General features: G+C 44.0%; 1 protein-coding gene across 1 annotated transcript in view; it reads left to right on the forward strand.

Annotated features, from left to right (window-relative positions):
• The first annotated feature begins 539 nt into the window (after positions 1 to 539).
• The window catches only part of fbn2 (fibrillin 2), a 304739-nt gene continuing 281031 nt past the window's right edge, over positions 540 to 24247 (forward strand). The window contains exons 1-5 of the mRNA XM_033017776.1: positions 540 to 1477; positions 2568 to 2650; positions 14469 to 14567; positions 14856 to 14951; positions 20105 to 20200. Of these exons, the coding sequence (XP_032873667.1) occupies positions 1293 to 1477; positions 2568 to 2650; positions 14469 to 14567; positions 14856 to 14951; positions 20105 to 20200 (559 nt within the window). The 5' untranslated portion in view covers positions 540 to 1292. The remainder of the gene's footprint in view (positions 1478 to 2567; positions 2651 to 14468; positions 14568 to 14855; positions 14952 to 20104; positions 20201 to 24247) is intronic.

Raw genomic sequence — 24247 nt, forward strand, 5'->3', positions numbered from 1 at the left:
GTGTTGTTAATAATAAGACCAATTGCATGTTTCACCAATAATTTGATAACTGTTTTCTTGTATGTGGTTTGGGATTTCAGGAAGTATGCACAAGATGCTATTTATTTAGAGATTAACAACGATGCTAAACTGGAAATCAAACGCGAAAATTATTAATGCAAATCGAAGATCTGCAGTTCCCTCCTACACATAATGTAAAAAAGATGCGAGTTGCGGTGTTAAGTTCCCTAATGTTTTTGCAAACTTTCGCATTTCGCTTGAAAATGTGTTTTTTTTCGTGTGTGAGCAGTTCCCCTCTTGGAAGGATGCAGTACAAGTTCACATGATAAAATTCAAAAGAAAGTGAAGTGGTCGCCGATTTAAATTAGAAGGGTTTTTTTCACAAGGACCTTGGGAACTGTTAAGACTTGCAGAGAGGCGCGGAGTCCACACTGGTCTCTGGGATCTGACGCTAGCAGCCGAGCGAAAGGGCGACCCTTGCCCGGGATCACAAACCCAGGTGTGGGAGCAGCCCGTGAATAACCTGCAGCCCGAGTTTCAGCAGCGTCGCCGCCGCCGCCGCCTCCCTGGGGCTGGCGGAATCCGCGGCCGCCAAGTGGCATCGCCTCCTTTTTACAAGCGGAAAATTGCCAATTCAAAGGGAGATTGGGGGGGTAAAGAAAGTTGAGATGTACCATTGGCTTTATTTTTCAGATCATTTACGATAACTTGCACTGATTGCAACACAAAAATTAATCTGGGACAGCGGGAGAAAGGAATTTGCTCTCTCCCTCATTTCGTTTGCACCACCCAGTGGAGCTGATGCGAGAACGAGTTACTCGCCTCTGTCGCTGAGTCCTCCCCTCAACCCACGTGCTTACACCCGCTCCTCATTGACAGGAGCCAGTGAAAAGCCTCTGGTCGCTGCGCAGTCTTTCAGTCTCAGCTCGCCTGGCTTGGCGGTTTTTTTGTGAAGTTCTTAGGCACGTTTTGCATCCCTGCAACTGGACACGTTCCCCCTTCTCCGGCTTTATATCCTTGCGTTCCCCCTCTTCCCAAACGTTGGATTGGGGGATCCTAGTATTACTCTACATTGTCCTTTCAGCTGCCAAGACAAAGTGTTCCCCCCACCAACCCCCCCTCTGCATTTTCCTCCACATAACAATCATAACGTTCACCAGAGTTTTGCAACAGTTAAGAGGAGCTCGAGCCATAACGTGACTGCTAATTTGATCAACAGACTTCTGAACTTGTTCTTTAAAAAAAATTGATCTGGAAAATCCTTCAAAAAGCCAAGGAGCGAGTGTGTTCTCATGATGGGGATACGATGCTGTTGGAAATTTCTGCTGGGATGTATAGTAATAACAGGCATCGCGCTGGAAAAAGTGACGGCCCAACAATATCCAAGAGGATCTGAAGCACAAAGATTCAATCCAACTGAAATGAGGGAAGCAACCAACAGAATGAGGCGGAGAGGCCAGCATGATATGCTCAGAGGGTATACACCTGATTTTTTTTGTTTTTAATATAAAAATGCATAGATTTGAATATGTTTTAATTCAAACTAATGTGGGGTGGGATATTAAGATAAATCATTGTGACTATTGTATTTTAATACTATTGCATTTTAATGTAAAGCCAGGCTTTCGCCTGTACTGTCACCAACCTGGATTTTACAGTATTTGAGCATTGGGTCAGTTCTTGGGTTTCCTGGATTTCTATGTAGTAATTCCCCTCGGGATATGTTTATGTGTAACAATGATCAGATGCGTGTAGAATCAGCATTTAGCAGAAGTAAAGATGAAGGGAAATATAGAAAAGCTATAGATTAGTTGGCGAGTGTTCAGGTTTTATGTTTTTGGTGCCCAACTTTCGCAAGTGAGGATCATTTTCATCATGATACTAGACTTTCAACTACATTATAAATCAGTTACAAGTTCATGGGCCAAGTCGGGTTTTAACTGTTACTGTCGTCAAAATTCTGAAATGAATGATACTTTTTTTTGCAATTGGAGTATGATTATTAAATTCACAGAATATACTTTATAGATTCAAGAAATAAGATCCTCAACTGTGGGTTATCTCTGAGGAGTTGATCAGAGCAGATTGATTTCCAAGGTTTATACAGATGTGGGAGTTTACAATCATGGAAGAAAGTTGGGATTCGTTTAAACTTAAAAAATGTTTCTCAACGAAGAACGATTCCTTAAGATGAAAACTGTAGAACAAGTTTAATAATTCAAATAATTGATTAACGTTTTGTACTCAGAATTGCCAGATTTATATAATAGGATAGCAGAAACCAGAAAACAATATTGTTTTTTGTCTTCAAAAAGTGGAACTTGTTTAATTTGCCAAGTTTCCATTCTTCCACCTACTACGTGCGTGATAGAGAGTTATATTGAGGAAAATAAGTTTATTTTTATGTGTAAAATTATGTATGAATTTATTCTTTGTGCTGGCTGTAATTAAATTAGAGTTCGGCATGCTGTGTTGACCGTGAAGTTGGTATGCTGTGCTGTTGAAAGTGGTTTGTTTAAAGTGTAACTTTTTTTGAATGGTTTTGATTTTCCATATGTGCATCATAGGCCAAATGTCTGTGGATCTCGATTTCACTCCTACTGCTGCCCGGGGTGGAAAACGTTACCTGGCGGAAATCAGTGCATTGTCCGTAAGTGCAGTTGTTCCTAATCACGTGACACGTTTTTTCATTATAAACTGGAATGTGATATATGGTGCAATGCAATAGTTTGAACATATGGAAATGTTTAAGTAAAATATATACAGCTTGTATAAAACATCTGAACGCAAACGTGCAAAAGTCATGATGATCTGTTCATGTATTATCTTTGTTATAATAAGGCTTTTAATTTCTCTTAAGCCATTATTTTCACCATAGAGCTTAGGTTAAGTTTTCGGTGCAGATGGGAAATTATAATTTGTAGTTGAACAGCCACAGCAAATGTTCTCCAATGTCAAATAGAATCAAAGGAAGACAAGGAACCCAAACTAAAATTTGAGCACCTGGGTGTTGAGACATCAGTTTTGGGAATTGCATTAGCCAGACTGTGCTTGTGTTTGGAATGCAGACAGCCAGAAATGTGTATCAATCAGGATAACCAAATATTGTAGTTGGGTGGAACTGCACTTTTGTCATCCATATGGCGTTGCAACGGTTAAATTATTGGACAAGTAAACCACAGACCCAGATAAACAATTGAAGAACAGAGTTCAGATCCCACTACGACAATTTTTTTTTTTTTTTTAAACAATCTGGTCATGGGTAATTATGACCACAAAGATACATTGTTCTAAAAACTGACTATTCATTGATGTCCTTCCAGGGAGGAAGTCTACCATTCCTTCCTAATCTGGCCTATATTTAAATCAAAATTCACCATTAATTGCCCGAAAAGGCATGCTGATTCAGGAGGCAATTGAGGAAGGGAATAAATTCAGGTAGTCCCAGAAACTTGGTGATGCTCAAATTTAAACGTCAGAAGCAACTACATAAATAAAAATTCAGGATCATTTTTATAGGTCACTAGACCAAGTGCAGAACCATTGTGTCTGTTCTCCCAACGTGTGGTTGTGGGGGAGGGGCGGCTGGGAGGGGGGGGCGGCATGTGGTGTCACACATACTAACTACCCCCCCCCCTCCCCCCCGCACACACGCAAACTACCTCCCTTGATATTATATTAATATTATTAATTTGTTCCTTTTACCCCATAACCACCCTATCCACTGACGCCTAGCCCCCAACTCGCAGGCACGTCTAGAGAGGGAGGGGGGTAGAGAGAGAATGGGGAGAGACAGAGAGAAAGGGGCAGAGACAGAAGGGCAAGAGGTGGGGGGGGAGGAGAGGGATGGTGGGGGAGGAGGGGTGAGAGAGAGAGGGGGGCTTGGAGGGAGGGGGGAAGGAGGGGATGGGGTGGCGGGAAGGGGGTAGGGGAGGGGATGGGGGGGAGTTTAGGGTGGGGGAGGGCAATGGAACAATGGAATCAACAACCTGGGGGGGGGGGGTCAGGAGGCAGTTGGGCCAGGTGCAAAGGCATTGTGAGGTCAGCAGCTGGGCAACCTTAATATTTTTTTTTAAATGTCAGTTTGTTTATAAATTTTAGTAAATATCTCGGGAAATAATTGACCAAATGTCTAGAGGGTTGGATTTTTGAAATCATAAGGAAAATTTCTACCAGAAGATGTAAAAATTTAACTGTTATTGTAACGTCAGCAGCTGGGCAGCGGTGGCGTGAGATGGCACTGTGATTCATGCAGCAGTTTGATTTTAGTGGGATCACGCAAAGGTTCCAATCCCCCACCACTGTCCCATTGTGATGTCATATATGTAAATGAGATCCATTGTGATTGAACATCTGTGAGGTGGCACTGTGACTCATACAGCAGTTTGATTTAATTTTTTTTTAATGTTTTGTGAACAATGTTATTCAAAATATGGGGAAATAATTCACCAAATCTAGAGGAGTGGATTTCTGAAATCATAAGTTAAATCCCTACAGAAATATGTTAAAATCTCCGGGTTTTGGCGTCTGGTTTTCGAGGAAATACGTTTCAAAGGCAAAACCACACACACACACACACACACACACACACACACACACACACACACACACACACACACTCTTAAAAGTATACTAGACCAAGTGCAGACCTGTTGGGTCTGTTTCCCCAACGCGGGGGGGGGGGGGGGGACTGAAGCCTCACACTAACCACCCCCCAAACACACAGGTGGGGGGAGGGGGGGTGAGGGAGACGGGGTGGGGAGAGGGGAGGGTGAGAAGAGGGGAGGGTGGGGGAGGGGGGAGAGAGGGGTGGGGGAAGGGGAGAGAGGGAAGAGGGGGAGGAGGGAGGGGAAGGGGAGAGAGGGGGAAGAGTGTGGAGGGAGGGGGATAGTGGTAGGAGGAGGGGGAAGGGGAGGGAGGGGGAGAGGGGTAGGGGGATAGAGGTGCAGAGGAGTAGTGGGTGGAGAGAGAGGGGGAAGGGATGGGAGAGGAGGGGGAGAGGAGGGCTGGAGGGGGGAGAAGAATGGGGAGGGGGGAAGAATGGGGAGGGGTGGGGGGAAGAGAGGGGGAAGAGTGGGGTGAGAGGGGTAGGGGGAGAGAGGTGCAGAGGGGGAGTGGGTGGAGAGAGGGGGGGAAGGGATGGGATAGGAGGGGCGGGAGAGGGGAGACAGGGGGGAAGAAAGGGGAGGGAGGTGGAGAGGGGTAGGGGAAGAGTGGGGAGGGAACGGATGTGGAGGGGGGAGTGGGTGGAGAGAGGGGGGAAGAGATGGGAGAGGAGGGGGGTGAGGGGGAGAGGAAGGGTGGGAGGAGGGGGGAGAGGGAGCGTGAGGGGCGGAGAGGGAGCGGATGGGAAGAGGGAGTGAGGAGAATTTGAGGGGGGTGCGCATCGTCAGAGGTGAGGGCTGGTTATTGAACGCAATAATCTGCTCACTGTGCCTGGGAGAGAGAGAGAAAGGGAGAGCGAGAACGGGGCAGCCGATGGAGAGAAGGGGGGGGGGAGAACTGCGCTTCAGACGCCGAGTATGGGGAGGGTTGGAGCGGGGGCGGAATGGGGGCGAAGTGGGGGAGAGGATGGGGGAGAGAGGTGAAGGGGGGGGGGGGGGGTTGGAGCTGGCGTGCATGAGTCGAGCCGCTGGCTGTGAACGCTCGTTCTCTCCAAAGATCCTATAGCCGCTTAGCCGCTATGGGATCTTTGGTTATTTCTGCGCAATTTGAACAACGGGGAGGGTTGGAGCGGGGGGAAGTGTGAGGGCAGAGAGAGGGGCAGAGAGAGAGCGAGGGGAGAGACGAGAGACAGAGAGGGCAGAGACAGAGGGGAGAGACAGAGAGACTGCTGGCGGGCGTGGGGCGGCTTCTTTTTGGACCCGGTCACGGCCCCATCCCAAACCCCGTGAAAAATGGTGGCGTCCTTGAGGCAGAGGCGGGCATCAACAGCCGTTATGGTCGCTGGCCAGCAGGAGGTGACAAAATGAGTGAGTGGGGGGGGTTGTAGGATTTTATTAAAAAATGGGTACATAAAAAGAACAAATGTTTTGAGGAGTGCAAGATTGGATGTAAAAGTGAATGAGCTAGTGACATGGAAAAAATGATGGAGTTTAATGACGGAGTGCTGGTGTAGCATGGAATCAAAGGCCGAATCTGGCACCCATACACACCCATACATGCCCATAGCCCCCATGGGAGACGTGGTCCTCCAACTCAAGCAGCTCAGGAATCGGCAGTGCGGCTGTTTTTAAATGCCATCTTTGAGACGAGATGGGAGCGCCAGCAGCCGTTATGGTCGCTGGCCAGCAGGAGGCGACAAAATGAGTGAGTGGGGTGGGGGGGGAAGAAGGATTTTATTAAAAATGTGTACATAAAGACACATTTGGAATGAAAAGTGAAATCTCTACCGAAATGGAAAAAATCAGGGCGTTTGTGGGTCGGGTGTTGACGTAGCAACGAATCAAAGGCTGGCAGCCACAAGTCAGAAACACACACAGCCACACAGCCAGACACACACAGAGTTTTAAATATAGATAGATAGATAGGTATGATAAAGTTCCCTTTGCGGAGTTTGGGTATTGGAAGAGCTGAATTGGTTCTAAAATGCATTCGCATGTGCCGCCCAAGTTGTGCAATTCACCTTATCGATAAAGTACATGAAGTTGATATATTGTGATTTCAACCAACAATACGCATTAAACAAGCCAGTGCCATTTATTAATCTTGCACAGCTGTACATGCATTCAGCGATAGAACACCTGCCAACTCTACTTTAAAGGATTATCACCTACTTATAAATTAGTTTATGATTGATATTGACTAGCTTATGAGTTGGTACTCTCTATGGTTCTTTTATTGTGTCTAGAGTATGATGTGTCGGATTTTGAATTTGACCAGTTTTCTACATTAACCAATAACTTCTAAACAAGCAAGTATTCGTGGAAATTCCATTTGAAAGGCAAAATTATTGGGAGAATAAGTAGGACGCACAACAGTATATGTTTACTAGACTAAGTGGGACCCGTTGGGTCCCAGTTACAGGGGGGGAGGGGCTGGTCCCCCAACGCAACCCATTCCCCTAAGCAATATTCCACCACTCACCGGTTCCCCCAATGCAATATTCCACCACTCACCCATAACCCCTAACTGCGCAGGCACGGCTCATTTCCCCTCATCTCCCAGCACTCACTCCCTCTCCTCTTCATGTGTGGGAGGAGGGGAGGGAAGTGGGGTGTGTGTGTCTGGGTGGGGGAGTGTAGGAGGTGGGAGAGGGTGGTGTGTGTTGCGGGGGGCGTGTGTGGTGGGGGGCGTGTGTATGTGAGTGGGATGGGGGGTGGGGGGGGAGGGGTGTGTATGTGGGAGGGGGAGAGGGGGTGTGTGGGTGGGGTGTATGTGGTGGGGGGAGGGAGGGGAGCAGCGAGCATTGTGGAGTCGGAGGGTGGGGGCAGGGGGGGTTGTTGGGGGAGGGGTGTGAGGGCGGGGAGGGGGAGTTTTGGGGGTGGGGGCAGGGGGGTTGCGGGGGAGGGGCGGGGGTTGTGGGGGTAGGGGCGAGGGGCAGTTGTGAGGGGGGAGTGTTGTGGCAGGTGGGGGGGTGAGTGGTGTGGCAGCGGGGGGTAGTGGGGGGAGAGGGGGGTGTGGGCGGGGGGTGTTGTGGGGGTAGAGGGGAAGGGGCTGGTGCTGATGGTGTGATGGGGACTCGCAGCGGGCGCTGATCGCTGGTCGTTCTCCGCTGAGATCAGAGTCTCCGCTTTCCGTTTGGCGACATCTCCGACTCCATGCCGGGCTGGGCTGGGCTGCTTCCGGTCCCTCCAAAAATTGTCTCCAGTTAGAGACCTCTGCCGGCCACCTACAGCGTCCCTCAGCTCCAATAAAGGCTCGATGGCGCAGGAAGGGGCGGACCGTCCTGGGGAGTGATAGGATAAGACACCAATCCGTGCGGCGCTGACTGGCAGGAAAGGGAACGAAATTTGTTGCACTTGCAGCACTGCAGAACGGGGAGTGAGCTGGCGAAAAATCATAGTGCTATCACGTACCGTTTTTGCGCAAATAGAAAAACCGCGCAAACTGGAAGAGCACAAGATCAGAGTTTTAGTTATGTGTAGATAGATAGAAGCGGATGGATCAAAAGGGGGTAAAGAACTTGCAGCAAGAGCCTGTTTCCACCTGGGGAGGGAAAGGTATTATTCTGTATCTGAGAAACAGTGAAGAACAGTATGTAAACCTCAGATGCACCGTCAAAAGCATTTTATTGAGATGCATCACAGCATGGTTTAGGCAGAGAATTGTGGAAGCAGCCCAGACCATCGCAAAAACCAACCTCCCTCCATCAACACTTCAGGCTGTCTTTGACCCCGGTCACTCTTCTCCCATCAGGAGAAAATGTTCTTTACCCCCTTTTGATCCACCGGCTTCTATAAACTTATACTGCTTTGTGCGTCTTCTACTTATTCTCCCAATAATTTTGCCTTTCAAATAGAATTTCCATTGTTTAGAAGTTATTGGTTAATGTAGAAAACTGAAGTCAAATTCAAAATCTGACACCATACTCTAGAAACAATAAAACAATATCACAGTTTGCATACCGGGCCAATTGATCAGTGGATGATGCAGTCAACCTAGGCCTGCACTTCATCCTCCAGCACATAGACTGCTAGGCGACCTATGCAAGCATTTTGTTTGTTGATTTTTGCTCTGCATTCAACACCCTTGTGCCAGAGCTACTACACTTCAAACTCTCCAAGTTAACTGTGCCTGAACCCCTCTGTCAGTGGATTACCAACTTCCTGACAGACAGGAAGCAGCATGTGAGTCTGGGAAAGCACATCTTGGACCCGCAGACCCTCAGTATAGGAGCACTGCAAGGCTGCGTACTCTCCCCTCTCCTATACTCTTTCTACACCAATGACTGACCTCCACTGACTCCTCTGCCAAGCTTCTCAAGTTTGCGGATGACACAACCCTGATTGGACTGATCCAGGATGGGGAGGAATCTGCCTACAGACAGGAAGTGACACAGCTGGCGTCTTAGTGCCTTTGTAACAACCTGGAGCTCAATGCTCGTAAGACAGTGGAATTGATAGTAGACTTTAGGAGAGCTCCCCCTCCCCTCCCCCCACTCACCATCAACAACACCACAGTCACATCTGTGGAGTCTTTTAAGTTCCTTGGAACCATCATCTCCAAGGACCTGAAATGGGGGCCCACCATCGACTCCACAGTCAAAAAGGCCCAACAGAGGATGTACTTCCTGCGGCAGCTGAGGAAATGATGGTCCAATTCTATACTGCCATCGAGTCTGTCCTCACCTTCTCCATCATGGTCTGGTTTGGCCCAGCCCCCCCCTCTATATCATAACATAGTTTGCCGTTCTCTATATCATAAGGAAGTGTCTGGTGATTTCCATTTATAAAGTTTATGCATTTCTTATGTCTTGTTGGAAAGTAATATGTGGAGCGTACACACGGTTTCTTGAAGATTGCAATTTACCCCATGGTTTTTGGATGGCATTTCACCACACCTGTCTCTGTGTGGTTACCATCTGTAAAATTGTAAGTGTTGGACTGAGATAATTATGCTCACTCATTGTCCGCTGTTGTGGCGATGTACAGTGCTTCATGCATACCCATACCTAGCATTAGAACATAGAATTGTACAGCATTGGAATGGGCCCTTGATGCTAAACATGATGCCAAAATGAACTGATCTCATCTCCCTGTACATGATCCATATCCCTCTATTCCCCGCACATGCCTATCTAAAAGCCTCCACAACCAACTGGCAAAGCATTCCAGGCCCCTCATTATTCTCTATGAGGGGGGGAAAAAAACTTGCCCCGCTAATCTCCGCTAAACTTTCTTCCTCTCACCTTATATCTATGCCTTCTAGTGTTGGACATTTCCATCTTAGTATTCTGGGAGTAGTCATTATGCCTTCATTATTTGACAACTCTAGTGTGATTTGCATTGGAGCTACCATGACAAGCAAAAGTGTGGCTGCTGAGAAAGAAGGACATTTTGCATGTGATATGGTTCTTTAGTCTGGTGCATCACTAACACGTGGATAGAACGAATGTCGTGTTACCAGATAGTGTGATTGGGCAGATAAATGGTCTGCTCTGGCAAGATACAGAGTAACTATCAGTAACCTTTGGAGTGCTGAGGCATCTTGTGGTTGAAAATGGCAAGGTGGTAAATAGGGAGGTGAAGTGGCATTTCTTATGTTTGCTTACATGGGCCAAGGCATTGAGTATAAGAGTTGGGATCTCGTATTGCATCTGTGGAAAAAAAACATTGGATGAATCACTCTTGGAGTATTGTGCACTCTTCCTGTTGCACACAACAGAAATGATGTGTAGGCAGAAGAGGTTCATCGGGATGTTGCCTGGAATGGGGGGGGGGGGGGGGGGGGGCTGTATTTATAATGAAAGATTGGATAGCCAGAATTTATTCTCACTGGAATGTAGGAGGCTTTGTAAAGGTTTATAAAATTATGAGGGGCAATAAATGAGGTTGTTTTCTCAGGGCATTCAAGTCTAGAACTAGAGGGCACAACCTTAGGGTGAAGGATGAGTTATTTAGAGGAGCATAGAGGGATGCAGACCTAATATAGGCAAATAGGATTAGTCTAGATAGACATTATAGTCACAAGGTGGGCCAAAAGGTCCTGTTTTTATGCTGTACCATTCTATATTTCTATGGGGGTTTTTTCTGTCTGGCCGATTCTAGAGTAGCCTTGATGAGCATCTCAAGATTTGTAATGGCCTCTTGTACACTGTACAACCTTGTCATCTTGAGGGTTTACCCTTTACCATCAATTATATTCCAATCAGCTGCTGGGAAAGAAGAGGTGGAAAAGGAGGTTCCTAAATATTTCCTTTCTATTCTAGTTATCTTGTGTTTGACTGCAATAATACTAATTACAACTCCAATTCATTCTTTATCAATTGTCCTCGCACTTTCTGGTTGGCCATAATGTCAAAGTAAAGGACAGCACAAAATTAACAAAGCAAATCAAATTTATAATCTTACAATGTATGACTTTGTGGTTTTGTTGAACCGGGTGTTCCTACACAGTTATCCCAGTGGTCTTGACATGGGTGGTAGAAAGCTGCTGACTTTCAGTGCAAGCAATTGCAGATGGCCTTGGCGATTGGGTTACTGGTGTACTTGCTGGGATGTGACATTTGAAGATTCATTCACTGATGTTGACCAGGGATGTGAGGTCATTGAATTTCTTGCATCAGATCCCTGGGACTTGAAAACTGCCTATCTCATGTCGCAGATTTTTGAATGTATGTCACTGATACAATATGGGAAATCTTCTGATCCAACATAAGTACTAATGCCCTGACATCCTGCATTATCCCCATGGAAGTCCTGCTATTCTGTGCAGATTTGAACTTAAGCTTATGATGTTGCCACTAGTTTAACAACTTGGGCTATACACACTTCTCAGTCAGTTTATTTCTATTAATGTTAGATAAGCTTTATTTTAAAAAGTGAAAGAGTGATAAAAGTGGGTGGAGATACCACAGGGAAGCAGAAATAAGTGGTTGATGCAAATATCTGTTGTGAAGGTTATCTTGCAGTCAGACATGACATCAAGTTTGTGACAATTTGGTTCTGTTTCAGGCAGTTGATAATAAATCAATAGACTAATGGAGTTTATAGCAGGATAACAAGTTGAGAGGGGAAATGTTTAAATGAGAAGTGTAGGAGAAGTCTTTTTTTCATAGTTGGAATATACAGGAATTAGAATGTTGGACAAGCAGTCTGATTGAATAGAAACTTTGGGGTGTCAATATAGGTGCTGTTGAAATGTAGTCAAGTGTCATAATCGTGGATGTACAAAATGAAGATGTTTTTAGATGTTTCCAAGGAGCAGGAAGAGGGAACTGGTGAGGGACGGCAGAGGAATGTTGCATTGGTATGGTGTTTGGGGTCATCAGGTGCAAAAATAGATTGCTGTGACAGCAGATGTAGTGGTGTTGGTGTGTGATTGAAAGTGAGTAGAGATGATTATTTGTAAATAAAATTGGAACCGGGTGATAAAGTCTTGCATAGCTGGTTGACAGAGGAGCTTTGTCAATCATGTCAAAAGCCAAGCACAAGTCAAGAAGGGAGAGATTCTTTTTTTTCATAATCACAGACTGTGTATTTAATGACTATGATAAGAGATGGGATGTGGGCAGAAACCTAGTTCTATGTTTATATTCTAATAATGTTTGGGCATGGGTTTGGAAGGAAAAAAACATTCAAGGACTTTGGGTATCTGGAGATAAGATTCTAGTTTGTGATGACACATGATCCTTGTAGACTGTTAATGAAGATAGATTTGAAGGAGTGCTGCAGAGTGCTAGATCTTTGAAAATATGAGTCAAGTGGGAGATCTGGAAGGGATGGACAAAAAGATTAGCAGGGTCAAAGGGGCATGATGCCATGATCCACATATTATGTGGCCAACAAATTATCAGAAATTTACATTTGTAAACATACTCCTTACTTCAAGTAAAATGTCAACATACTAACATTAATATCAGTTTCTCGTGTGGGCTGTGGAATAAAGGGCCTGTCAAGCACATGTATTTCAATTTGGCTTTAGACTTTCAATGTAGTTCAACACATTGAATGAAAATGTTTGTTTTCTGTAGAGGCTCTGGTCTCAAGTATTTTGGAAAGTCTCATGCCAGTTCCAAGTGGCTCAAGGCCACAAAACAATCTATTGCCTTGGTGCTCATTTATTAGAATCAGTGAACATGATGAGAAGGGTTTAAAAAAAAAAAAATTTATTTTTAAAATCCTGGCTGATATAGTGGATGGAGTTCAGGGCTGGCATAAGTTACCTGTGCAGTTTTATAGGACCTGAATGTGATGTTTGCTCAGGCGTGAATTAACTTTTTTTCTCTTTCCTTGCATAATTTTTTAAGCATAGTTTTTACTGAATAGGTTATTGGGCATATTTGTGTCCATTTTTGCTGGCTTTTCATAGGTATTTTACCTGTTGAATATGTCAAATTTAAATTATGAACTAAAAGCAGAGATATTAAGGTGAAAATGAGGCAAAGGATTAACATAATTAGTGAACAGTTGTGATATTCAGCGAAATGCTCACCTAATCTGGATTTGGATTCCTTAAGGCAAAAGTAATAGAATGTAGAAGTAATACTCGGTACATAGTATACTACATAAAAGTATCACAATTTATTACTCTCAGATGGAGAATAGGCGAGCCCCAGGCAATGGAGAGGGAGAACATGAAAATAGTTGAATCTCTTAGGCTCGTACAAAGAGGTGTCATGGAATGTTATGAACAGTCTTTCCACAGATATTTAGAAAATATTTAAGATACTGCAATTTCAATGTTTTATGCAGCACCAGGAGGAAACCCATGTGGTCACAGGGAAAATGTGCAAACTCCACATACAGCATCCAAGATCAGGATCAAACCTGGGTCTCTAGTGCTGTGCGACAGCAGCTCTATCAGCTGTGCCACTGTCGCTAGTGTGAACAGAACAAATAATGGGGTGTCCCTTATCCATGCTGAGATATGTCTGGGGGAGAGATTTATTGTCTGCTTGGTATTGATAGATGAGAGAGATGTTGACTGCTTTGGAGCTGAATTTTGAAACCAGATTGCAGTATTGCTGATATTACCGTATGGCACATTTATTGCTACTCAACAAGAGAATAACTTATTTCAAAACATTAATTGTCTGGTGCTATACAATGCAAATTATGTATATCAAGTAAAATAAAGAGATTTGGGGGAAAGTGAGAATGTCTTGGGTGTAAAGGTTAGAACAAAGCTTGTTTGTTTTACTTCCTCAGCATAATTAAAATTGATTTATTTTTAATGCCAGAGATTGGTTTGCAGTAATCAAGATTGCTTACCTTAAATTTTCATTTATATTGTAATGCCTAAAGGGCCTGTTCCACTTGGGCGTCATTTACGCGACATCATTTACGTATCACGACGCTTGCGTCGTGACGCGCACGTGCTGCGTGTATGGTGCGCAGTATGCGCGCATGGTGCGTGGTGACGTAGGTAGTGACGCGCGGTCGCGCATGGCGCCCCAGGATTTTGGGATGTACAAAATCTTTGCGTGCCATTTGCGTGACGCACAAATGATGCTCAAGTGGGACACGCCCTTAAGTCTTTAATTTTCTTGCATGTCTAAAGCCATTTAGTGGTGAAATGCCACAGTGTCATAACCTTTTAATGTGGAATTTTCGTGGAAAGGACTAGTGCAGCACAACGTCTGGAGCAGTAAGATAACAGCTTCTGTATGAGACTGCTATTAAACAGAAGCTATATATTGCTGTATAAATTGCTTCTTAATAATGGTGAGCAACAATACCCTGCCAGTTACTTTATTATCAAATCTGAACCAATATATAATCAAATTCAAGAAACATTCTTTCATTTATGTAAAAACATCAAATTTGAAATGTTCTTCATGCGTATCCATTGCTTCTGACCTGCAGCTATTTGTCGAAACACCTGTGGTGATGGATTCTGCTCGCGCCCCAATATGTGCACCTGCTCCAACGGACAGATCTCTCCGAACTGTGGGACTAAATCACGTAGGTTTCCAAACATTATTTTACTTTCCAATGCTGTGCTAGTTGGTTGAAACATTAGATTGTGTAATACTATCAGCAACCAATACTAAATAAGTGTTTTTGTGATTCACTTAATTGAGTATGAATCCATCGTGGCTTGATCTATATTGTTAGAGATTTTTAATCTGATATTGCATAAAACTTCACGATAAAGGAATGCATGATATTTTCTAATCCGTTCTATGATTATAACCATTTCTACTTCGGTACGAGTGGAAGATTAATGGTAAATTAATACCTTTTTTGTAGTTCAACAATGCAACATCAGATGCATGAATGGAGGGAATTGTGCAGAAAACCATTGCCAGTGCCAGAAAGGATACACAGGAACCCACTGTGGACAGCGTAAGTAGATGTTACTGATGGATATGTGATAAAAGTGATAGTTTAACTGTAATATTAGAATGCACCACTGTGGCCTAGTGCTAGAAAAGCCTTGACATCAAATTCCACACTCAAATTTAATCAGTATTAACCATTAGATAATGTTGTTGCTGTGTATAGCTTTTTATAAGGTTACAATGGAATTTCACTATTTGCAAAGGAGTTGAAAATGTATTTAAAATATATTGTCTGATCAGCATTTTAGAAACAAAATTGTTGATAGGACTTTTAAAAAAAATTAATAGAATTAATTTGCAATACCCTGGATTACCTTCAGAAATGCTTGACGTTCTGTATGGTGCTGTCGGCAGTTCCCACATCACAATTTAGAAGTTTTTACATAATTTCAGAAGTCACAAACATTAGCAGGTTCTCACGGGCGACTTCCCAATTGTAAAGTTATTCATGGAATCCCAGTTGAGCTTGGAAATCTGCTTGCTGTATCTCAGTGACTATTAATTTCAAAGGAAAGGAATGACCTAGAAAGAGAGAAGTATTTCTGGTATTTTACTTTTTAATTAATTGAAATAGGGTAAATGTATTAGTTTATTGTAACCTTTAGTGCTTTACATTTATTTGTTTTCAATATATACAATCATCTCTTATTTGAATATTTTTAATTTTGAACATTTTTTTGCATGTGTTTGAATGTTTGTGAAACCAAAGATTTTTGTAAAAATTCTAAAATCAATGTTAGTTTTATCAGTTGATAAATCTGTGATGCGGGTTAGCTGTTGTTGCTGTACTTAGACCCTACAAGAAAATTTGTTCTTTTATGTATTCATCAGAACAGTAGGTTAGATACAGCATGGAAAAGGTTCTCCGAGTCCACGACCTGATAGTTCTATGTTGTCCCACTTTCTCATCCAGCAATTTACAGAGACCAATTGACCTACAAATCCACGCGACTTTGGGATGTGGGCGGAAACCATAGGAAACCCACATGGTCGCAGGGAGAAAATCCAAACTCCACACAGACAGCACCCAGGGTCAGAATCGAACATGGGTCTCTGACACAGTGAAGCAGCAGTTCTACCAGCTGCGCCACTCTGCGCCCCTAATTGATAGGGCTAACCCTAGCAATACTACGATTAAAAAATGGAAATTTCAATCCTTATCATTAGTCGATCACACAACTAAACTTTCTATATGTGGGTTTCTGCAAACATCTCCATAGCCAAAGATAGAGTAGTTACTACCTCCAAGAGAGCAGCAGACTTATGTAGCAATATATTACAAGGAAGTAAAATTAAGATAATATTAAACAGAAGGAAATGTGATGTATTTAAAAAAAGTCCAAGACAAATTTGATCAACCTGTATTTTCTGAGATTTTTCAGGTTCAGAGCTTATGTGAGAAAATCCATGACAAAGTTTTGTGTTTGAAGGCAGGTAGGAAGAGCAGATATCACGATTAGCATTTTTTTCTCTTCAGGATAACACATGGTTTTTTTTTTCATGCTAGACAGAGCTTTGGTGGAAGTGTTCATGGGGAATTTGGTTTGCAAAGGTCAGTGAGCCAGTTTCACAACCATTAGTTCCCCAGGTGTCTTCCTCTGCACCCGCAGGAGATGCAATACCTGTCCCTATACTTCCTCCCTTGACTCTGTCCAGGGACCCCGTCAGTCTGAAGAAGGGTCTCGACCTGAAATGTCACCCAATCCTTCTCTCCAGAGATGCTGCCTGTCCCGCTGAGTTACTCTAGCTTTTTGCGTCTATCTTCGGTTTCAGCATCTGAAGTTCTTTCTTATACAGACCCCGACAGTCCTTTCAGGTTAGGCAGATGTTTACTTGTACCTCCTCCAACTTCAACTACTGTATCCGTTGTTCAAAGTGTGGACTCTTGTACATTGGCGAGACCAAACGTAGACTGGGCTGATCGTTTGCTGAACACCTTCACTCAGTCTGCCTGGACCTACCTGATCTCCCAGTTGCCAAACACTTTAATTCCCCTTCCCACACTGACCTTTCTGTCCTGGGCCTCCTCCATTGTCAGGTGAGGCAAAACGCAAATTGGAGGAACAGCACCTTATGTTGTACTTGGGCAACTTACAACCCAGGGTTATGAATATTGATTTCTCTAACTTCAAGTAACCCTTACATTCCTCTTCTCTCCATCCCTCCCCCACCCAAATTGCACTAGGTTCAAAGTTGAGCCTCATTGTCTGCATCTCGTTTTCTCATAGACCCTAGCTAACAGTGACCTTTATTATCATTACTTTTAAGAATATCTTTCATTCATTTGTTCTATATCACCATCTGTATCTCTCATTTCCCTCTCCCCTGAGTCTGAAGAATGGTCTCGATTAAAAACATCATCTATTCCTTTTATCCAGAGATGGTGTCTGACCTGCTTAGTTACGCCAGATTTTTGTGTCCATTGTTGGTTTAAACCAGCATATGCCGTTCCTTCCTACGCAACACAGCCATTAATTTCAATAGATCTAAGGAGATGGATATGTGAATCAATCTTAACACTGGGAGTTCTATTTTGAGCGCTGCTCTTTCTGTGTTTATATGAATTGGGACTTATGTAGAACTTTATCCTTTTTGAGTTCAGTTCTTTATTCATATTAAAATAAATTGGTCAAACTGAACAGGTAATGAAAGATCTCTAGATATTAAGGACATCAATGTTAGTGCTAGAAATTGGCACTGATGTAAAATATTACCCATGACTTAATTGAATGGTGGGACAGGTACAAGAACCTGAATGGCCATTTTATGCTTCTAATTCGTATGATCTTATGCTGAGATTGAATATTATTAACATACCTAATTATCTACATATTATTAAGCTTTTATTGATCAAGATAAATCCATGTATTTTTCATAGCTTTCTACTAATTAGCCATGGATGTCAAAGATGCTCATTGTCTTTCCAGTGTTCTACAGTTCTTAAAGTGATCATTTAAGTAAAGTATCAGTTGCTTTCATGTTAACACGTTAAGCCTATAACTGTTTTATATATCTAATTCGTTCCTAATTTTCTACCAACAATCTGTTGAAGTTACTTCTCTCATTGGACACAATTTTATTTATTTTAAAATCACTTCAACATAATGGTACAGCTTCTTGGATATAACTGAATCCATTCTGTAGTTGCATTTTCTCTGACCCTACTACTAAATTGTTGTGTGTATTCCACAGTTTGTGGGACAAGCACCCAAATCGACCTTTCCCCTCATGGACACTCATATTTCTCCTTCACGCCTGTAAACTTTCCTTCAGTCAGGAGAACTTTTATTGTATTCTGGAGATTTATCTTTGCCTCCTCCCAATGTCATTCTGTTCTTACTGCTGCAAAGTGTGTTTTTGAGGAACATGGATGGCTGAACATTTATTAAAGAAATATTTCATGAGGTTTGCAAAGAATATAACAGACAGCAGGCCCGTGCGAAGCTTTTCATAAATGGGGGGGGATGACAGGATTACAAAAATTTAATGTGAAGCCCCCCTTTTAGATTATCTCTGTTGCATTCTAAGCATTTTAGAACATTTTTGCACCAAATTTATGACCAATATTTCAGAAATAATTTTGGCGGAGTCAAGATCCGGGGGGGGGGGGGGGAGAAGGGGGGGTAGATGGGGAGGGGAGCACAGGGGATGTCTGAGGACTGATTAGAGGCGGGAATGGGGATCAGTGGGTGGGGGGGGGGGGCGAAGAAGGAGAGAGAGAGAGAGAGAGAGGGGAAGGAGCAGAGGAGGTGGGGAGGAAGGAAGGTCAGCGCTCCTCGGACAACACCGGATTCATCGCCCCGCTGCCTTGGCCGTCCCTGTCCACCACTAAGTGCCGCCGCCAAAGAGGGTGGCAGTTGGGATCTCTTCGCCACCGCCTCCCCTCCAGAGTGGCACACAGCGACCGCTATGAGGGCAGGCGGGGCCCGACATTCGCTCCGACCCTCGGTCACCCCGCACTACAGCCTCTGACGCCGCCAACCAATGCGAGGGGGGGGGAAACGAGGGACCAACGGGGAGGCGAGGGACCGGCGGCTGGGGACGATGGACCGGCGGGGGGCGAGGGACCGGTGGGGGGCGAGGGACCAGTGGGGGGGGGGGGGGGTTGTTGTTGTGGACCCGGTGCCGCTGCCAGTACTGTCAATCGTGCTTCCCGCCCGGCGACGGGAGAATCGCTGGCAGCGGACCCGCTCCATGGCTGCCAGGTTGACCAGCGGCAAGGCCCCGACTCCGCGGATGGAGGCGATGTTCCGTGCTGGGAGATACTGTAGCCCCAGGCACGGAGAAGCGAGCACTCCTTTTTTTCCCAAATCATCCCACGGGTCGGATTGGCCCATTCGCGGGTAGTTTAACAAACAGACAGATTCCACTTCCCGCAACGCAATATTTCACGGTCCCACTCGCCCAAACTAGGCCCAGGGTATTTAATCCCGCCCACTGCGCGCGCGCGGAGAGACGGAGTCACTTTACGTCGCTACCGCGTCGCCAGCTTCTCCCAACTGCGCAGGTCGGAAATATTTTTTTTCAAATCATCCCACGGGCCAGAACCAGAATTCCCCGAATTGCTGTCCAATTTTTTATTTATTTTTTCTCGGGATTTTATTCTAGGAAAAGGGGGGTGCGAACGCACCCAACGCACCCCCCCCCCCCCCCCCCCCTTCGGACGGCCATGGACAGCTACACGATTGGTGGAAGTTGCTGATATACAGTTTAATTTGGTGCTTTCATAGAACATAGGAACTTGAAAACATTGCCCCTAGTGCCAAGATTCTATATTTACCTCAATTGGTTTTCAATTTGACCTATGTTGAAATGTTCCCAAATTTACATGCCATCCCTTAATAGGAACCAAATTTGTGTTTGTTGTAGATCTATTAATGTGGAGACTCATTAACCCTTGTATATCACACACTGCACAGTATGGCTCTTCAAATGAAAAAACATTCAAAGTCAATTAACTTTCATATGATGGGTTCATAAAGAGCTTTTAGTTAAATTGGTTACAGATGGACATCTGCCGGAGCCATTGAATGTTATACTAAAATATTTCCTTGTGGTGCACAGCATTTTATTGTACGCATTTCTCTGTGTTACACCAGCATTTTGGTACTTTAAGTATAGATCGTTGTATAACATTCTAATTTTGCCATGTTACAGCTGTCTGTGAAAATGGGTGCCAAAATGGTGGTCGTTGTATTGGACCTAATCGTTGTGCCTGTGTTTATGGATTTACTGGTCCTCAGTGTGAGAGAGGTAAGAACAAGTCATCTTTAATTTCTGCAGATAGATTCAATGCATTGAGTAAGCATTGCTTTTTTTGAAAGATGCATTCAATTACAGAAATGTTATTACTGTATTGGATATACTGACCTTATGAAAACTGATGGCAAGCTCTGCTTCAAGCATTATTTCACTTATTACAATTTGAAAGGAAGCATTAAAGTTGGTATTGGAATGAAGTAAATTAATGACAAACTCATCTGACAGAAACAAACGTCAGATTTGGAATAAGCATGTGTATCGTTTAGAATTTAATCATAATTAATAGTACATGGTTTGTTCGTGCTGATTTTTACTGTTCTTGAGTATTGCAATCTGTCCTCAAATCTGTCATTTTGGTTTTGCTGATAATGATATTTATGAATACACTTCTTTTAAAAGAAATGTATGTATTTTGTCCAGAATTGACCAAACATAATTTTTATTATATTGTCAGGGTCCCACCAAAACAGTAGCGTGACATCCAAACCTTTACAGATGAGAAAGACAAAGTTGCAGAAAGTAATACTGACTTTTATGGTAATTTGCAAAAATCAGTAGACAAATTTCTGAGGAGGGATGCTACTTGAGCTAGGTAAATGCTCCTTATACTTTTCAAATGAGCATGTGAGTACTGGAGTGACATTGAGCACTGTTGCCTCATGATAGAGACTGCTTCACTTTCTAACTCAAACTAGGGGTAGTCCCAATATTCTGCTCCATCCATACCCTTTAGAGAATCCACCAGCTAGCTGTTTGGTGACGGTGCAGCCTGAGTCTCTGGAAACTCAACATGTCTGCACCGAACCCACCATATTTCTCACTTTCTGACAGTCGCTGAGATCTGACCCAGGCTTATGCACACTATCCCAACGTCTGCAGTCTCTCTGGCATTTATCTCTCCTTTGTAGGCTATGTGTTTGAAAATTAGCTATTTAGAGTGTGAGGAAGAGACTCGGAGAGTCTTGTGCGTAAGACAGTGGGGACAATATAGGGGCAGAAGATGATACTTGACATGATGGTCTTAGCCACGAAATTGGTGATAGAGACATAATGTTGCAGGGTGGGCATTTTCCAAAGAAGTTGAAATACAGGGAGGGCTTAGAAATTGTTATCAGATAATTTAGTGATTTTCATTTGCCTTGAAAAGTTGAATTAACATTTGAATGTTTCTTCATATTTAATTGTGTCAGTGAGCATTGCTCTCCATCCTTGCATTCAAGAGCGGAACTCGCTATCAAAACATGGAGGGGACGGGGGACACCATTTTTTGGCGGTCACACGCACGCGCAAGGCTTCGGAGGCTCAAGCCAGCGCTAAATGCAGCTCAACTGCCTGTCTCACCGGGTTAACTACAGCCCTGCCTGGACTGACGGGACACCAGCGCTGCTCCTCCGCGCTGGCCATATTTCCCGCAAGTCCAGGAAGGGTTGTAAGCTCACCTGGCAGGACAGGCAGAGTTGGGTTTAGCGCTGTTTCTCTGCCCTGGCCCGTTTGTCGACCAAAGATCCTATAGCAGAGGATCTTTGCTGCCGACCTCTCTGCGCACCCGCGCGGGGGGGGGTACTCAGATGGGGACAGGACAGCGCCAGAGACCCGGCCGGGATCGTTCCTGGCTGTGGATGAAGCGCACGATTGTGCCACGTCTCTCCTCCAATCACCGCACTCTATCCTCAGTACCACCCCCTCCCCCTCACTCCTCCCTCCTCCAATCATCGCGCTGAATCATGTCCCGCCCCCATTGCATGCCGACCGACGTCTCTCTCCTCCATTCGGCGCCCTCGATCACCGGATTTTAAAATCCGGATTACAAAAACTTGGGGGGGATGACCCCCACCTCTCAAAACATGGAGGGGACGTGTCCCCTCTGGGCCCCCCCCCCCCGGGTTTTCTGCCCCTGCTTGCACTCATGGGGAATTGTCCCTTATAAAGGATCATTGTGAAATAAACCCTTATTGGGCTCTACTCAATCGAATGCTGGTATGACGTGTTGCATTTATCAAATGTACACTGACATCACTGACTGAATATTGGAGTGGGTGTAGGAAATGTGACCCTGAAGTGGAGGGGGAGACTACACATTTTCTCCAAAATGTAATTCCTATGACAATTCCAAAGGGATTGGAATAAAGCTGCTAAACATTTGGAAAAAAAAATCTCCATATGGAGACCACAAGATTCCCCGCTTTGCATCAAAAATTATTTTTCTTTGGGATGGATGATGGAGATCTTGCCCTTGGCCCTTTCAGAAGTTGCTTGGGACTTGGCACATTTGTATCCTATAATAGTATCTCACTTACACTTGTGTCCCCGTCAACCCAAGCCAGAAATGCATCACGAGGCGCGGTGAATTCTGGAATTCATCACATTTGCTGCAAGATTTGGGTCTGAAATTGGCTGAATCCATGAGGTAAATTAGTTAGCAACTGCCTGGAAAAATATGCAAAATAAATATAGTTGAAAATGTATGTTAAAATCTATTCCAAATTAGCAGTATGATGCTTGGCTCGGTCTACAATCCAAACTGGCTGCCTGATGTCCCAACCTACCCACTCTAATTTTCCTGGTTGTGTTCAGCTGAATAAGAGGCAGCATCCTGCATCTCCTTATGGGAATGGGTTCCAAGCAACAATAGGATGTAGGTGCCATATCCCAAGACCATGCCTCTTTACAAGCCATAAATGTCTCTGAAAGAGATATGAAAATAATTTAAATAAATATAAATATAAAAAAATAAACCCTCACTAAAACTCTTAACAAGCAATTAAAGTTAAATAAGACAAAACTTGTCTTTTGCCAAAGGTGGAATCACCTTTCTTACAGTACGCTACCCCTTCATGGTGTAGAGCTAAGTGTCAGAAAAGAGATGCATCTGACCTATCTCCTGCTTGTCACTGCTGGGCTCAGCACTGTCCAATAGCAGAGCTGGTGGTCTGCCAGATTGGCATCTAATTAATCATTAGAACGTTTCAAACCTACATTTGCTGGTATGTACACGGAAATCCAAACTGTTTTGTGGCCAAAATGGCTGCTTTTTGCAATTTTCTTTGGAACCGCCTGCTATCAGTCAGTCAAAATAATTCAGCCCAATATTTATAAGCCTTGATTGCTTGGCTTTGCTGCTGATTTTACATATTTCGTAACTGAGAAACTGCTTCCATTTATTTGGTACATTTTCAGAGTCACAGGATGGCCCCAAAATGCTTTGTATTCAAGTCTTACTTTGGCTAGTCATTACAAGAGCAGAAGCACCAGCTTGTTTGCATGCAGGAAGGTTTCTCCACCAACAAATGAATGACCAGATCACCTAATCTATTTTTAATGATGCAAACTGATGAAGGAATCTTGGACCAGAGGACGCACTACAAATATTGTGTTCAGATTTGGTCACCCTGCTATAGAAAATCTGCTATAAAGCTGGAAAGAAGATTGATGAGGATGTCATCAGGACTTGTGGATCTCGGCTCTAGGGAGAGGTTGGCCGGGCCAGGACCCTATTACTTGGAGCACAGGAGACTGAGGGAAGATCTTAGATGTGTGTGAAATGCTGAGGAGGAATAGATAGGGTGAATGCACAGTCTTTTTTTTCCCAAAGTAGGGAAATCAATAAGTGGATGGCAAAGGTTTAAGGTGAAAGGGAAAAGGTTTAACAGGAACCTGAGGGGCACTTTTTTCACAGAGGGTGGTGGCTATATGGAACAACCTTTAATAGACATTTGGACAGGTACATGAATATATAAACCAGCATCTGCAGTTCCTTTCTACACATTTTGTCACCCATCCTTTTTCTCCTGGGATGTTGGCTGACGCCCTAAGTTAGTCCAGCACTTTGTGTCTATCTTTGGTATAAACCTGCATCTGCAGTTCCCTTCTACACATCCTAACAATGCAGTGTTCCCTAAATGGTGAACAAAGTATAATCTTTGGTATACAGTGTTTAATTTTGCAATCGGACTTGAACCCAGATCTTTCTAATTTGAGTTTGGTCGGCTGGTGCATAAATTGCTTGCGCTGTTGGTTACAGTTCCTTCTAATCAGCCT

Source organism: Amblyraja radiata, chromosome 3, assembly GCF_010909765.2.
Source record: "Amblyraja radiata isolate CabotCenter1 chromosome 3, sAmbRad1.1.pri, whole genome shotgun sequence".
NCBI classification, from domain to species: Eukaryota; Metazoa; Chordata; class Chondrichthyes; order Rajiformes; family Rajidae; genus Amblyraja; species Amblyraja radiata.